Here is a 17500-nt window from a genome sequence, read left to right as displayed (position 1 = left end):
CCTTTCCTTCCCCGTATTTCCTCCCTCATCATCCCTCTTCCACCTTTTCTTCCCCGTATTTCCTCCTCATAATCTCTCTTCCATCTTTTCTTCCCGTATTTCCTCCTCCTCATCTCTCCTCCACCTTTCCTTCCCCGTATTTCCTCCTCCTCGTCTCTCCTCCACCTTTTCTTCCCCGTATTTCCTCCTCATAATCTCTCTTCCATCTTTTCTTCCCGTATTTCCTCCTCCTCATCTCTCCTCCACCTTTCCTTCCCCGTATTTCCTCTCATCATCCCTCTTCCACCTTTTCTTCCCCGTATTTCCTCCTCATAATCTCTCTTCCATCTTTTCTTCCCGTATTTCCTCCTCATCATCTCTCCTCCACCTTTTCTACCCCGAATTTCCTCCTCCTCATCTCTCCTTCCCGTATTTCTTCATCATCATCTCTCCTCCACCTTTCCTTCCCCTAATTTCCTCGTCCTCATCTCTCTTCCACCTTTCCTTCCCGTATTTCCTCGTCCTCATCTCTCCTCCACCTTTCCTTCCCCGTATTTCCTCCTCCTCATCTCTCCTGCACCTTTTCTTCCCCGTATTTCCTCCTCATAATCTCTCTTCCATCTTTTTCTTCCCGTATTTCCTCCTCCTCATCTCTCCTCCACCTTTCCTTCCCCGTATTTCCTCCTCATCATCCCTCTTCCACCTTTTCTTCCCCGTATTTCCTCCTCATAATCTCTCTTCCATCTTTTCTTCCCCGTATTTCCTCCTCATCATCTCTCCTCCACCTTTCCATCCCCGTATTTCCCTCCTCCTCATCTCTCCTTCCCGTATTTCTTCATCATCATCTCTCTTCCACCTTTCCTTCCCGTATTTCTTCCTCCTCATCTCTCTTCCATCTTTTCTTCCCGTATTTCTTCCTCCTCATCTCTCTTCCATCTTTTCTTCCCCGTATTTCCTCCTCCTCGTCTCTCCTCCACCTTTCCTTCCCCGTATTTCCTCCTCCTCGTCTCTCCTCCACCTTTCCTTCCCCGTATTTCCTCCTCCTCGTCTCTCCTCCACCTTTCCTTCCCCGTATTTCTTCATCATTATCTCTCCTTCACCTTTCCTTCCCCGTATTTCCTCCTCATTATCTCTCCTTCACCTTTTCTACCCCATATTTCTTCATCCTCATCTCTCTTCCACCTTTCCATTCCGCATTTCCTCCTCCTCATCTCTCTTCCACCTTTTCTCCCCAGTATTTCCTTCTCCTCATCTCTCTTCCACCTTTCCTTCCCCGTATTTCCTCCTCCTCATCTCTCTTCCATCTTTTCTTCCCGTATTTCATCCTCTTCATCTCTCCTCCACCTTTCCTTCCCCTAATTTCCTCGTCCTCATCTCTCTTCCACCTTTCCATCCCCGTATTTCCTCCTCCTCATCTCTCCTCCACCTTTCCTTCCCCGGATTTTCTCCTCCTCGTCTCTCCTCCACCTTTCTTCCCCGTATTTCCTTCTCTCTCATCTCTCCTCCACCTTTCTTTCCCTGTATTTCCTCCTCTTCATCTCTCCTCCACCTATTCTTCCCCGTATTTCCTCCTCCTCATCTCTCCTCCACCTTTCTTTCCCTGTATTTCCTCCTCCTCATCTCTCCTTCACCTTTTCTACCCCGTATTTCCTCCTCCTCATCTCTCTTCCACCTTTCCTTCCCGTATTTCCTCCTCCTCGTCTCTCCTGCACCTTTTCTTCCCCGTATTTCCTCCTCCTCATCTCTCCTCCACCTTTCCTTCCCCGTATTTCCTCCTCCTCGTCTCTCCTCCACCTTCCCTTCCCCGTATTTCTTCATCATTATCTCTCCTTCACCTTTCCTCCCCCGTATTTCCTCCTCCTCAGCTCTCCTTCAACTTTTCTACCCCGTATTTCTTCATCCTCATCTCTCCTCCACCTTTTCTATCCCGTATTTCCTCATCGTCTCTCTGTCTGTCTCCTGTCGTCTTCGGTGCGCCACTCGCTACGAACTCACAATATCACGGGAAACGATCGAGATTGAAGTTATTATTTTCCTAGAGAAGTATTGTTATAAATGATGAGATTGGGAGAGAAGGAGTGGGAGAGGGGGAGGAGGGAGGGAGAGGGAGAGGGAGTGGGAGCGTGGGAGGAGGATGTGGGAGAGGGAGAGGGAGAGGGGAGAGGAGAGGGAAAGGGAGATGGGGAAGGAGAGCGGAGGGGAAGGAGGGGAGGAGGGGAGGGAAGGCAATGGGAAAGGGAGTGGGAGGGAGGAGGAGGAGGGAGAGGGAGGAGGGGGAGGAGAGGAGGAGAGGGTGGGGAGAGGGAAGGGAGATGAGGAAAGGAGATGAGGGAAGGAGAGGGAGGAAGGAAAGGGAGGAGAGGGAGAAGGAGGGTAACGATGAGAAAGGGAGGGAGAGGGAGAGGGAAGGAGAGGGTGAGGAGAGGAGGGAAAGGAGAGATGGGGAGAGGGAGGGGAGGGAGAAGAGGAAAAGAGAAAGGGAAAGAGAAAAGGAGGAGGATAGGAAAAGAGAGAGAGAGAGAGAGAGAGAGATGAAGAGAGAGAGAGAGAGAGAGAGAGAGAGAGAGAGAGAGAGAGAGAGAGAGAGAGAGAGAGAGAGAGAGAGAGAGAGAGAGAGAAAATGAGAGGGATAGAGTGAGGGCAGGAAGAGGAATGTAGAGCAGAGGGTGAGGGAAAAGTAACGGAAAGGTAGAGGGAGATGGAGTGAAAATAAAGATGAAGAGGGAGGGGAGGAGATGGAGAGAAAGAGGGAGACTACAAGGGAGAGGTGGAGAGGAAGAGACAGAGGGAGAAGAAGAGAAAACAGGAGTGGGAGGGAGAGGGAGAGGGGGAGAGAAAAGGAGAAAGAAAATGATGGAAAAGTTGTGAGAACGGGAGAGAAAGAGGGAGAAGGAATGAAAAAGAGAGTAGGAGAAAGAGAGAAAAAGAATGGGAGAGAGAAAAGTAGAGGGAGAAGAGTAGTTGAAGAGAGAAGGAAAGGGGGCGGGGATAAAGGGAGTAGGAGAACGAGAGAAAGGGAGAGGAAGAAAGGGAGAGGGAGTGGGGGCAATAGAGGAATAGTGAAAGGAAAATGGTAAGGAAGAGGTAGGGAATGGGAAAAGGAGAGGAAGAGGAAGAGGGAGAGGAAATTCTCTTTCTACGCAAGTGCGGTGAAAAAGAAAAAAAGAAAGAAAAAAATGTGTATATATATAATATATATTTATATATAATATATATGTGTATATACATACATATATATATATATATATATATATATATATATATATATATATATATATATATATATATATATATATATATATATATATATATATATATATATATATATGCGCGTGTGTGTACGTGTGTGCGTGTATGTGTACTTTTTTATCAGATGCACATAACGTCCAAAAGCAATAAACATATCAAAATGTATGAATCAGAAAAATGAAGAGATAAAAAAAATATTCATTGTCTTACATCAGTTGCTTTACATACCGTGACAGTACAGATTTTTTTTTTCTGTGGAATAATGCACCAAAATAGGTCTTACTTTTAATATATGTACGTCTATGTAGTCTATTAGCAGTTTGTTTTGGGGCAAAGAATGCTTAACTTTTGAATGGTAGTAGGATGGGAGGAATTCTGTTATAAATGGTTTTGTCGTATATTTATTTATGTATCTATTTATGCATTTTGTATGCTTTTTCATGCATATATAGGATATTTAACGGTATGGCTGTGTGACTGTAAGTAAATTGTAGCTTGATTTCTTATGTGAACGTGATTTTCTTTGCTCCTTTCTCTTCCAACCAGATGTCGGCGGCGAGATCTTTAGCCATAGACGACAAAATACGTGTCATGTAAATCATCAAATGCAATATCGAGACTTTTTTTTATCAATGACAACTTATTACAGAACAATTAGGACACACATATCCATGCAGAATCTCTCATTGTTTATCTTTGTCCATAATTTTACATATTTTGTTATTCTCAACAAGAATCCACACAATCATAGTGCATATAATACTGGTGCAATGCAAGGACAACCAAACGAAGAAAAGTCAGTATGATTTTATTGCAAAGTAATGATGCATAACTTTACACTGTGCATTAATACAGGGAGTCAGTGACTTATTTGCAGCAACAGTAAGGGACAGTTGCAGATATCAAATGCATATATATTTTTTCTTTTTCTTCTGAACAAGAACGCTACTGACGTGACTTAACTTCCTCTCCTCGCAGTAGAATGGAGTAACATTGTTCATGAATAACGGTAGCCCTTTCAACACACGCTGTATAACCTCGACACGAACACGGGAGTATGGGGGAGCTCGTGGTGGAAAGAGCGGAAACATCTAATGTGCATATAAGCTAATGCAATATGGAGGATCCGAGTTGGGTGCGGATAAGGCCAGCCTATTGGATATGGGATTATAATCTTCATGTGCGAAACGCTCTAGGTTAGATCTCGATGCTTCTCGTTGGGGCATTCGTAACTCACACTCTCTCTCTCTCTCTCTCTCTCTCTCTCTCTCTCTCTCTCTCTCTCTCTCTCTCTCTCTCTCTCTCTCTCTCTCTCTCTCTCTCTCTCTCTCTTTCTCTCTCTCTGATTTGAAATTCTAATGACGCTCTTCAAATGGTCTTCTTATCAATTAATCAAATACGTCTCTTGATAAATGATAAGTGAAGAGGAGGACCGTCGACCACTACCGTTCACATGGGCTTTATAGACCTCATGAAAGAAAACGTGACAACAATTCCTGATGAAAGAAAACGGGAAATGGAATCGAAAACAAAATACTGTCGCGGTGCATTCTTCCGCTTTCAGGGCTCAGAAACAGGGTAGGGTGTCAGTATCAGAAACTATGATATCCTGATTTGTGATTGATTGGCAAATTTGATTAGATTTTGGTTTAATTTGATAAAAGTTGGAGATGTTTAGAGCGCAATCGACGTTCTTTCGTTCATGCTAGTCCACAGGAAGCAACGATCTAGTTGTTTATCTAAATGTTCATATGAAAGAAAATGTTACGAAGGTAAACCAAATAGAGGCATAAGCTCGTAAAACGCAAAGCAAAAAATATATATTACCATATACTGTACATCGTCTAAGCTAATACCTTACGCAATTTTCAAATACAAAATAAATCAGCATAGGCAACTCGAGATCGGCATATTGCACTTTCGACTCGTTTTCATAGAAAAAGAGATGTCTCGCGCGCTCTTTTATAATGTTCTACTGCATGTTCTTCGTAAGACAGTTCTCCCTCCTCTGACGTTTTCAAGCGCGAGTCCCAAGACGGGCTTCAGGGCTGACGCTTCTTGAGTCTCAGGAAACCTCAGTTGGTGGATTCTTCAGATACGGATTTCCTAGAATAGCATAAAAGTAGCGATATAAATGTAGCGTCATTAGTTTTTTCTCTATTTTTATGGCCTCTATCATCGAGGGTGTAGAGACAACATAGCAAAAATTTCTCACAGTCTCTAAAATCGAGCGGAGGACCTAGAGAGAATATAACACAATTTCTTATTCATCTATCTAGACCTAACCAACACAGCTACGTCCTTTTTTCATCGATGATATAAACACATGTCCATACTACTAAACAGAGCTTTATACACAGCCTCCCTGAACGGCAATATTCACCAACGGCAACAGAATCAACCACGCACTTACCTGATACACCGATAGATGTCAGGAACGTCGATAAGCAGGCACACGACAGACTCTCCAACCAGGAAAGTGGCGGGCATTTCTGCTTCGTCGGCTGTGGGTGGGAGGAGGAGAAGGGGAAGAGGGGAAAGGGGGAAAGGGAAGGGAAAGAGAAGGTTAGATATGATGAGGAAACGGAAGAGGGGAGAGAGAAGGTTAGAATGGAGGAGGAAAGGGGAAAGGGAAGGGAAGGTTAGAATGGAGGAGGAAAGGGAAGAGGAAAAGGGGGAAAGGGAAGGGAAGGGAAGGTTAGAATGGAGGAGGAAAGGGAAGAAGGGAACGGATAAGGGAAACGGAAAGTTCGAATGGAGGAGGAAAGGAAAGAGGGGAAGGGGAAAGGGAAGTGGGGAAGGTTAAGGTAAGGGAAGGGAAGGTTAGAATGGAGGAGGAAAGGAAATGGGGAGCGGAGGAGAAGGGAATGGGAAGAGGGGAAAGAGCGGTTTAGAAGGGAGGAGGAAAGGGAAGGGGAATGATAATGGGAAGAGGGCAAGGGCATCAGGGAATATGAAAAAGGACGAGAAGAAGAGGAGAAAGGGAAGGGAAAGAGGGGAAGGGGAGAGAGGGAGAAAGATTTAGGATTAACTTTTGATGGGAAATTTGTTACGGTGTCAGTCAGAAATGGGGTGGAAGTGAGTCTCCACTTTCGTCTGCCGTTATTGATTCAGTTTTTATGACCACACAAAAAAAGAAAATAATCTTGCTGTCTCATTATTATCATGTTCACTGAGTCATTTCATCCCTATTTTCTTATTTCTGCATTTACGTATTTCAGGGGGAAACACACACACACACACACACATACACACACACACACACACACACACACACACACACACACACACACACACACACACACACAGATATATATATATATATATATATATATATATATATATATATATATATATATATATATATATATATAATAGTCCCATCTAAGCAAACCTTAATCCTAACCCGATTTAACCCGGTATCTGAGGTCACGACCCGCGACTCTCTTACCTTCAGAGGTCATGATAGGAGTGACGTCAGCGGGACCAGATCGCTTTCCGTAGCGAGAACCGCCGATGAATCTGGATGACCTGACCTTGATTTCGGGAAGGTCATGAGGTGGGGATCGTCCGTAACGATTGGCGTAGAATCCGGAACGTACTGTGAGGGGAAAATTACTTTCTCATAGAAAATGGGAAATTTAAGGGTGTAAACAAGTGACACGCGTATGATAGAAAACGGATAACAAAGGGATGCGACAAGGAAGTGATTTTCGTTTATCATAGAAAATGAGAAATATCAGAGTGGTGTAAACACATGCCGGAAAATAAGAAATGCAAGGATTCTGTCAAAAGCGAGAAATGTAAGAATGGTGTAAACGAATAACCCGTTTATGTTAGAAAATGGTAAGTATAGCGATGACGTAAACAGGTGACTTTCGTTTATGACAGAAAATGGGAATTGGATTGTGTATTCGGGGGGGACTTTGTTGTTTTGGAAATCATACAGTAAACGGGTTTCAGCGTCGGCAATGTGAGAGGTTTTGAGTGTTTGTAACATTCAAAAAATATTTTCACCGTTAGTACTTGCATATGATAAGTATCCAGTGTTAGAATACATAAAACTGGTGCTCAGTAACAGTATACACGTGCGACTGGCATACAGTATCACTAAATAAATGAAATGGATTATCATCATTAGTACAAAATCGAATACCAGTAAATAGGAATTCCTTATTCATATTACAAAGATACTGAAAATGGTTTCCCTTAATCCTCTTTGTATCGCATTTCATCTGATTTATACTGATCCTGTTCCATTTATATCGGATGCCTCGAGTACAAATCTGTGGTTTGGGACCTGTACACTCTTAATTTATGAGGAACGAAGGAGAAGCGAAAAAAGATTAAAGTGAGGATATATGAGGAGATTGAGTTGAAATAGTTTTTTTTCTAAAAAGCCTAAAAAAACAATGCATGAGACTTGTTTTGTTTTTATTGATTTTTAGAGATAGAGAATGACAGAAAATGGACGCTATCTATCTCTGCAAAACCTTAGTCTGAATCACCGAGAGCAGTATCAATGACTTTGCATTTATCTTGGCTTAAGTGTGTGAATGGAGAGAGAGAGAGAAAGACACACAGAGAGAGAGAGAGAGAGAGAGAGAGAGAGAGAGAGAGAGAGAGAGAGAGAGAGAGAGAGAGAGAGAGAGAGAGAGAGAGAGAAGACAAGAAAGACAAGACAAGAAAGACAAGACAAGACAAGACAAGACAAGACAAGACAAGACAAGACAAGACAAGACAAGAGATAGATAGATAGATAAAGAGAGAGATAAATAGAGAGAGAGAGAAGAGAAGAGAAGAGAGAGGGAGATAGAGAGAGAGAGAGAGAGAGAAGAGGGAGAGAGGAAGGGCATATTTAAAGAAAAGAAAAGAAATTAGATAGATAGATAGGCGGATTTAGATCAAGATAGACCCATTTAAGAGAGTCTCATTCATCGCAAGAAAACCGTTGAGTGAAATATCCAGAATACACTTTTTTTTCTTTTTTTTCTTAACACATCCTTCTCCATCTCCCTTCTTCCATCCACCTCCTTCCACGCTGCATCTTATCTCCGAAACCAAATCCTTTTCCGCACATAAACATTCTTCCACCACCCCTCCCCCCCCCCACCCCCTAAATCTCCCCTCCTCCACTCCCCTCCCCACTCGTCCATTCTTCCAACCACCCCTTATCCCCCCACACCCTAAATACCCCCACCCTCCCTCCCTCACATCCCCACCACCCCACACCCAAGCTCCACCCCAACCCCTCAACCCCCCTCCTGACCCCATTGCTTTCGATACTCTGGGGTCATATTAAGACCCCCATTTTCCCCCTCGCTTCGCACGTGGGGCGGAGGAGGCTTTAACATAATTAGCTGGATGGAACCCGAGATTCGGCGTCGTGAATGACGTCACAGCATCAATTTTTTTTCGAAGTTATCTCACCTGAGGCTAAATCTAAGTCCCCCCCCCCCTACCCCACAAGACCCCCCTACTTCTACCCACGTGTCTAGATACATATGTTTTTTTTTCTTTTTTGTTCTTTTTTGTTCTTTTATTTATCTATTTTTTTCTTCTGATCTTTACTTTTCCTTTTCTTTTGTCTCTTGCACTTTCTCTTCTCCTCTCCTTTATCTCTTTCCCCTCTTCATTTTCCTCATCTGAATCCCTTCCACCTTTTTCCCCTTTTTCCTAATCTTTATCTCTTCCTCCATCCCTTCTCCCCCACTTTATTCCCCTTCTCACTCTCTCTCATCATTTATATCTCCCCCATTCTCCCCATTTCCCCCCATCTCCTCTTCCCCTCAATCTCCATTTACGAACGAGGGGAATAGAAGGACAGGGCGAAAGTAATTAGACTAAACTTTAATGAAGGACTTAATGACAATGTACTCAAGGTAATCAGCGTAAGATTATTCAAAACGTTAAGTGATTCCGAAAATATTTTTGAGGCTCTAGACGTGACGTCATTCAATCCTTTTTTATTTGAAGTTGAGAGAATGATATAGAAAAAAAAAAAAAATATATATATATATATATCAACAAAACGAGGCCATACTTTTACCAGCCACCTTCGACGGGAGATCAAATGGAACCTTTTAGAGTAAACACAATATATTTCTTTCATGTTACCCGGAAAGTTTCTTTTGAAATGGGCTACGGACCGAAACGTATTGGGGTATCTTGGGACACCGGCTTGGCGCGTGGAAGGGAACATGCCTTAGTAAAAAGAGAAAAAAAGAGAAAGGTATTTCTAAGATTTTGTTTTTGTTTTTGCTTTCTTCTGAATCAAGAACGATTTATTTTCTTTGGATTCAGAGATGAAATCAAAAGTGAATGTCGAATTCTGTGCTTTTTATTTTTGTTAATTTTTTTTTCTATCTTTCTCTATGTGGGAATAGCAGATAGATGGATAGAGAGAGAGAGAGAGAAAGAGAGAGAGAGAGAGAGAGAGAGAGAGAGAGAGAGAGAGAGAGAGAGAGAGAGAGAGAGAAAAAGAGAGAGAAAGAGAGAGAGAGAGAGAGAGAGAGAGAGAGAGAGAGAGAGAGAGAGAGAGAGAGAGAGAGATAAAGAGAGAGATAGATAGACAATTAACACAGATAGAAAAATAAATAAACATACACTGAACATAGTGAGATAAAGATAGTGACAAAGACTAAGAGACAGAGAGAACGTTCTGCCGCCCAAGCCGCTCTGGAGGACGCCCATCTCAGCCTTGAAATTCTTAGTGATGCTTTGTCTTAGATCAGTGGCGTGTAAACCTCCCCTGAGGACGGAGGTTTTACGGTGCCAGTTGCGTCTAAGTGTCATTATGCTGGCGTGGGACTGTTGGGTCGAGATGGAGCTGTTTTGGAGGTATGAATGGGTGTGGGCGTTTGGTTAGGGGGGGGTGGGTGGGTGGGTGGAGGTTGGGAGGATGTGTGTGCAGGAGGGGAGGTGTGGTGGTTGTGTGTAGGAGGGAGGTGTGGGGTTGTGTGTGTGTTTATTTGTGTTTGTTTTTGTGTATGTGTGTGTGAGTGTGTGTGTGTGTGTGCGTTTTTGCGTAAGCTTGTATGTGCGTATGTAAGCTGGAGAGCGAGGGTATTTTCGTACCCATATCCATCTAAAATCCAAAAGATACACAACAACAGCCCTGCATAACCGAAGACAGTCCCTCGCCGAAATAGCAAGTAAAAAAAAAAAAAAGAAAAAAAAGTACCCCCCCTTCCTCCATCTTCAAGAAAAACGACACAGTAAAATCAAAAGACCATTTTTTTGAAGACCTTCCCACAAAGACCTATTTTCTTTTTTCTTTCGATCGTGTTTTGTGGTCGCGTCGGTTTGTTGGCGAAGACAGGCTGTTGTTACTGCCCGAGGCGGGGGGGGGGGTGGACAGGATGGATAGAAGGAAGGTGGGATGAGATGAACAGGGGGGAAGGAGGGAGAGGGAAATACGAGAGAGAGGAGAAAGTGAGGGAAGAGGGGAGCAAAGTTGGAGAAGAGGGGGAGAGGGAGGAGGGAAATAGAAGAGAGGTAGGGGAAAGGGGGGAGAATGGGAGGGGAAAGAAAAGGGAAAAGGGTGTGAAAATAAGAAGAGAGTAGAAGGGATATGGAGAGGAGAAAAGAGGGGGGAGTGGAGGGAGAAGAAAAGGGGAGAGACAGAGGGAGAGACCGAAAAAGGAGAAAAGGAGGAAGAAAATGGGAATAGAGAGAGGAGAAGAGCATACGAAGAAGAGGAGAGAGGAGAGAGAGAGAAATAAATAAATAGGAGAAAGGAAAATGAAAAGAAAAACATAGAATGAAAGAGAGAAAGCAGAAAGGTAGGATAAAATGAATAAAAGTAAGACGAGAACAGAAAGAGCCAAGGTGATAAAGATAGAAAGGGAGAGAGAGAGAGAGAAGAAAAGGGGGAGGTGAAAGAGGGAGTGGGGGGGGGGAGGGTAAGGGAGCATGGATAAATTTCTTGCGGTCAGGCAGCGCGACCTAATCCTCGTATCCATTCTGTATTTATATTTTGACCTCCAGGGTATTTATCACGTGCGATCCGAGGTGGCTAAAGCAAGGAAAATACCTTCAGATTTTTTTTTTCGCAATTCTCTTCTGTCACCCATTAAGAAAAAAAAATTGGTATCATTATTTTTCCGGCACTATTTTCCCGATTATCTTCTGTTGCTCATTAAAAAAAATATCATTATTTTCCTTACATAATGGATAGAAGAGGAAGAAGGAGGGAGATGAGATGGAAGAGAGATAAAAAAGTAGAAGTGAGAGAGAAATGAGGAGGAGGGGGAGAGAGGCAGGGAGAAGGGAGATATATGAGGAGGAGGGAGAGAAATGTGAAGGATGGAGAGAGAAAAGAGGAGGAGGGAGAGGGATGAAAAGGAGGAGGGAGAGAAATAAGGAGGAGGGAGAGAAAAGAGGAGAGAGAGAGAGAGATGAAAAGAAGGAGGGAGAGAAATGTGGAGGAAGGAGAGAGAGATGAGGAAGAGGGAAAGAGATGAAGAAGAGGAGAGAGAGAAATAAGGAGGAAGGGAGAGAAAAGAGGAGAGAGAGGGAGATGAAAAGAAGGAGGAAGGAGAGAAATAAGGAAGAGGGAGAGAAAAGAGGAGAGAGAGAATGAAAAGGAGGAGGGAGAGAAATAAGGAGGAGGGAGAGAAAAGAGGAGAGAGAGAGAGATGAAAAGGAGGAGGGAGAGAAACTGGGAACCTGATTTTGTTTCTTCCCTTTCGGTTTTAAAAGTGATTCAATTGAATTATTATTTTTTCTTTCTGTTTATACTTTCTATCCATGTTTTTTTACTTACGATTCCTGAATTAAAAGGATTATTGCAAAAGAAAGAGAAAAAAAGAAAATAAGAAAAAATATTATCTATCTATTTATCTATCTATCTATTTATCTATCTATCTATCTATCTATCTATCTATCTATCCCTATCTATCTATCTATCTATCACATATATATCTATCTCTATCTATCTCATCTATCTATCAATATCTATCTATCTATCTATCTATCTATCTATCTATCTATCTATCTATCTATCTATCTATTATATATATCTTATCTATCTCATCTATCTATCTATGTATATATATATATATATATATATATATATATTCACGTATAAATAAGTATATGTGTGTGTGTGTGTGTGTGTGTGTGTGTGTGCGTTATGATAATAACAGCATAAATATATATATGAGAACAGAGGCAGATTAAGAGAGAGAGGAAGTGAAAAGAAAAATCCTAAACTGCACTGCTTAGTTCAACCTCTTCAATTAAGTGAAAATTAATTTATTTTTTCTCTCTTTCTTTCTTCCTTTGTCAAGTTAATTCTTCTTTTCCGCGAAACCATATTCAGGCCATAAGAGGCGTCAGTGTTGAAACGGCGGTCATAAAGCGAGCCAAAATGAACTCTATTTACGAGCGAATTAAGGTTCATATGGGCTGATAGAGTCGTAAATGCGAGGCCGCCAATATTGTATTTATAGAGAGCAAGTGTAGGGGGATAGGGGTGGAGGGGGGTATGGAGGAAGGAAGGAGAGAGCTTGAGGGAGGAGAGAAATTGGGAGGAGGAGTAGGGGGAGGGGAAGAATTGCAGGGAGTAGGGAGGGAAATGAAAAGGAGGAGGAGAGAAAGCAGGGGAAAGGGAGAGATAAGGGAGATAGAAGATAGATAAAAGAAGGAGGAGGGAGAGAAGAAAATGAGGGGAGGGGAGAGAGCAGGGAGAGAAAGAGGAGATATGAGGAGAAGGGGAGAGGGAGAAATGAGGAAGAGCGAGAGAAATGTGGGAGGAGAGAGAGAAATGAGGAGGGAGAGATATAAGGAGAAGGAAGAGAAAGAGAGGAGAGACATTGAGAGATCAAAGGAAGGAGGAGAGAAGAAGAGGAGAGAGAGAGATGAAAAGGATTAGTTGAAAGAAATGTCAGAATATGAGAGAGGAAGGCAGGAGAGGAAGAGATATGAGATAGGAAAAGGAGGGAGAAAAGAGAGGAGGAAAGAGATGATGAAGGAGGAAGAGAGAGAGAATCATGGAGAGAAAGGAGAGAGAAATGAGGAGGGAGAAAGAGGAGCAGGAGGGAGAGAGAGAGAGAGAGAGAGAGAGAGAGAGAGAGAGAGATGCTGGGAGGAAGGAGGGAGGGTAGGAACGGGATGGGGGGAGAAGGGATAGGGGGGGGGGTCAAACTTTATATGACGATTCTGGGATAAAAGTGATCTGTCAATTATGCGAATTATTTCCACAATATCCCAATATCCTTTCAATATTTCCCTTTTCCTAACAATGAATCTATCCACATCTATCCATAACCCTATCCACAAGTCCTTTAATCCACTCTGACCCCTCACTTAATCCTTTTGAATACCAAGTGGATATTCACATGTGGATGAGAGTAACTCACTGGTCTCTAACGGTGAATTACTCACTCATTCATCTCATTAGAGGTAAGTCGTTGGTGAGTATGGTACTCACAATTGACTCATCTGTGCCTTATTCTCTATATCGTATCCCATTAGAGGTGAATAAGATGAGTGATGAACTCATAGGTGACTCATATTCATCTGTGGTCCTCTTGCTGGAATATCATATCATATACCTAGTGCTGTCTCCTCAAGTGAGTAAAGTGAATCCCTGAACTCACATTTGACTCACCCCTGTATCGTCTCTTCGGGTGAGTAAAGTGAGTACCTGAACCCCGTACTTGACTCAACCCTAACCACTCTATTGCCGTCTTCCCAAGTGAGTAAGCTGAATACCCACACTCACACCTGACTCACCTCTAACCACCCCATTTAACGTCTCCCCAAGTGAATAAAATGAGTATCTGAACTCACTTGACTCACCCCTGACCTCCTCAGTGTCGTCTCTTCGGGTGAGTAGAGTGAGTAAGCTGAATACCCACACTCACACCTGACTCACCTCTAACCACCCCATTTAACGTCTCCCCAAGTGAATAAAATGAGTATCTGAACTCACTTGACTCACCCCTGACCTCCCCATCGTCGTCTCTTCGGATGAGGAAAGTGAGTAAGCTGAATAGCCAAACTCACACCTGACTCACCCCTGACCTCCCCAGCGTCGTCTCTTCGGGTGAGTAAAGTGAGTAAGCTGAATACCCAAACTCACACCTGACTCACCTGTAATCTCCCTGTTGCTGTCTCCTCGCTTGCCATATCGCTGGGAGTAGAAACCTTGTGCGGCCGAGAGTGCCACGGCGGCCAGGAGCAGGAGGGTCATGTGGCACAGGAAACGACTCATCTGAAGGAGAGAGAGGGGGGGGGCGCCCGTCAGGTTGGAATTCGCTGGAGAGGAGGCAGTGAGATGGGATTGGATTGTGTTTGTGTGTGTGGATGGGTGGGTGGGTGGATGGGCGTTGGTGTATGTGGGTGGGTGGGTGGATGGGTGTTGGTGGGTGGGTGGGTGTTTGTGTGTGTGTGGATGGGTGGGTGGGTGGGTGGGTGTTTGTGTGTGTGGATGGGTGGGTGGGTGGGTGTTGGTGTAACAATATGTGGGTGGGTGGGTGGGTGTGGATGGGTAGGTGGGCGTTTGTGTGTGTGGATGGGTGGGTGTGTGGTTTGTGTATGTGTGTTTGCTTTATGGGTGTGTATTTATTTGTGAGAAAGGATGTGTGTCTGTGTTTTGTGTATGTGCGTATGTTCGTTTTGTGGGTGTGTATCTATTTGTGAGGGCATGACTGTGAACGTGTTTGTGTGTGTGCGTGTTTATCCTCAATATCATTATTCCGTTCGTCTCTGTAACCTGATATACTCAGGTAAGGAGATATGACCGGCTGTGTGTGTATTTTTTTATCTATTTGTCTGCTATTATCATCATTATATTATTATTATTATTATTATTATCATTATTATTATCATAATTACTATTATTATTATTATCATTATTATTATTACTATTATCATTATTATTATTATTATTATTATTATTATCATTATTATTATTATTATTATTATTATTATCATTATCATTATCATTATCACCATTATTATCATCATTATTATTGTTATTATTATTATTATCATTATCACTATTATTATTATTATTTTGACAAGTGAAACCACACTGTTGATAAATGATGATGGTTTAGTATTTTTTGCATAATATTATCCTCACTTGATTCTAATGCATTTTGTATCATTCAACATAAACCTTTATTGATTCCACAGAAAATACAACCACAACAAACAAGCAAACAGATAAAAAAAAAGCTGATAATAAATCGACATCATAGATTTCTTCACCTCCAGATATCCCCCCCCCCACCATCCCCCCCCCTCTCTCTCCCCAAACACACAAAGATAAACAAACAAATAAAAGCGTTATCTCCACCCCCCCCCCCCCGAAAAAAACAAAAAAAAAAAAAATCACATCACACAGAAATTTTCAAAACCAACGCCGCCAAGGGTCTGTAACCTTCCCCTCTCTCCCCCTCTCCTCCCGCCCCGCCCCCGATCTCTCCCTCAACCCACCCCCACCCACCACCCACCACCCCCCCACCTTCTCTCCCCCTTCACACACACACCCTGTTATGAGCAACCCCGAGCCACCTGTCCTCCACGTTAACAGGGGTCGGTTAACAAGAGTCCACGTCTGTCACAAACCTTTAGTAGGGATGACAGTTCCCCGAGAATAGGTCTGGTCTCCTGCGCGTCCGAGAGGAGGAAAAGGAGTCGGAGGAGGAGGAGGTGGAGGAGGAGGTGGAGGAGGAGGAGGAGGAGGAGGAGGAGGTGGAGGAGGAAAAGGAGTCGGAGGAGGAGGTGGAGGAGGAGGAGGAGGAGGAGGAGGAGGTGGAGGAGGAGGAGGAGGAGGTGGAGGAGGAAAAGGAGTCGGAGGAGGAGGTGGAGGAGGAAGGAAAAGGAGTCGGAGGAGGAGGAAACGGAGTCGGAGGAGGAGGAGGAGGAGGAGAGTCGGAGGAGGAGGTGGAGGAGGAGGAGGAGTCGGAGGAGGAAAGAGGTGTATGGGTGGAGTAGGAGGGGGGAGGAAGGAGAGGGAGTAGGGTGTATGAAGAGGAGGTGGAGGAGGAGGAGGGAGGAGGAGGGAGGAGGTGGTGTATGAAGTGGAGGGAGGAGGAGGAGTAGAGGGATTGGGGGTATGAAGAGGAGGTGGAGGGGGAGGAGGAAGAGGAAGAGGAGTGGGAGGAGGGGGAAGGAAGTGGGAGGAAGAGAGGAGGAGTGGGTGTATGAAGGAGGAGGAGGAAGAGGAGGGTGGTGGTGGAGGAGGGAGGAGGGTTGTGGTGGTGGGAGGAGGAGGAGGTAGGTGTATGAAGAGGAGGAGGAGGAGGAGGAGGAAGAATGGGATTTATGAAGAGGAGTATTAGGAGGAAGAGTGGGAGTGATGAAGGAGGAGGAGGAGGGAGGAGGAGGAGGAAGAAATAGAGAGAGGGTGAAAGAGAGGAAACGGAGAAAGAGAAGGAGGAGGAGGAAAAGGAGTGGCACTATGAAAAGGAGGAAGAGAAGGAGGATGAAGAGAGGAGGAGGAGGAAGAAGAAGGAACAAAAAGTAGAAGGAAGAAGAAAAAGAGTATAAGAAAAGGAGGAGAAGGAAGAGGAATGGGAAGAGAGGAGGAGAAGTAGGAAGAGTAAGAGAATGAGAAAAAACAAGACGAAGAGGAGGAGCAGGGAAAAAAAAGAAATAAGAGGGGTCAGAGCAGGAGAAGGAGGAAGGAGATTGCAAGTAACCCCATACCTATAGCACAGTGTGAGTGATGTGATGATGTGACGTGTTATGTGACGACGGTTTGACGTGAAGACGGTTGTATGATGTGACGCGAGTGGAGAGTGACCTTAGGTAGAGTTTCTGGAGAGTCAGTAAAGATTCACTTACTGTGTTGATGTATGTACGTACACGCAGGTACATATATACATACATGTATAGTTGTATATATAACTGTATCTCTCTCCGCATCTATTTATCTATCTACCTATCTGCCTGTCTATCTATCTATCTGATCTGGCTGTCTATTTGTTAGTGTGTCTAACTATCTATCCATTTATCTATCTATCTGTCTATCTATTTATCTATCTATTTATCTATCTGTCCGTCTATCTATCTATCTATCTGTCTGTCTATCTATCTATCTGTCTATCTGTCTGTCTATCTATCTATCTATCTGTCTGTCCATCTATTTATCTATCTATCTGTCCGTCTATGTATTTGTCTATCTATCTAACCATCTATCAATCTATCTATATGAGTATCTATCCCGTGTCTATGTTAGTAAGTATGTGCGTGTGTTACATGTTTATGTTTATTCTTATGAGTGAGTAAGAAAGTGTGTTTGTACGTGTTTATC

The 17500-nt window shown here is 43.4% G+C and overlaps 1 protein-coding gene across 1 annotated transcript in view; it reads right to left on the bottom strand.

Moving 5' to 3' along the window:
* Window positions 1-4460: 4460 nt before the first annotated feature.
* Window positions 4461-17500, bottom strand: part of LOC113806468 (uncharacterized) — a 27653-nt gene continuing 14613 nt past the window's right edge. Inside the window, exons 2-5 of the mRNA XM_027357611.2 lie at window positions 14329-14449; window positions 6680-6829; window positions 5642-5732; window positions 4461-5334 (exon numbers count right to left, since the gene is read on the bottom strand). Of these exons, the coding sequence (XP_027213412.1) occupies window positions 5304-5334; window positions 5642-5732; window positions 6680-6829; window positions 14329-14449 (393 nt within the window). The 3' untranslated portion in view covers window positions 4461-5303. The remainder of the gene's footprint in view (window positions 5335-5641; window positions 5733-6679; window positions 6830-14328; window positions 14450-17500) is intronic.

This window comes from Penaeus vannamei, chromosome 16 (genome assembly GCF_042767895.1).
Source record: "Penaeus vannamei isolate JL-2024 chromosome 16, ASM4276789v1, whole genome shotgun sequence".
Lineage (NCBI taxonomy): Eukaryota > Metazoa > Arthropoda > Malacostraca > Decapoda > Penaeidae > Penaeus > Penaeus vannamei.
The sequence above is the reverse complement of the archived record's forward strand: the minus strand, read 5'-3'. Positions and strand labels throughout refer to the sequence as shown.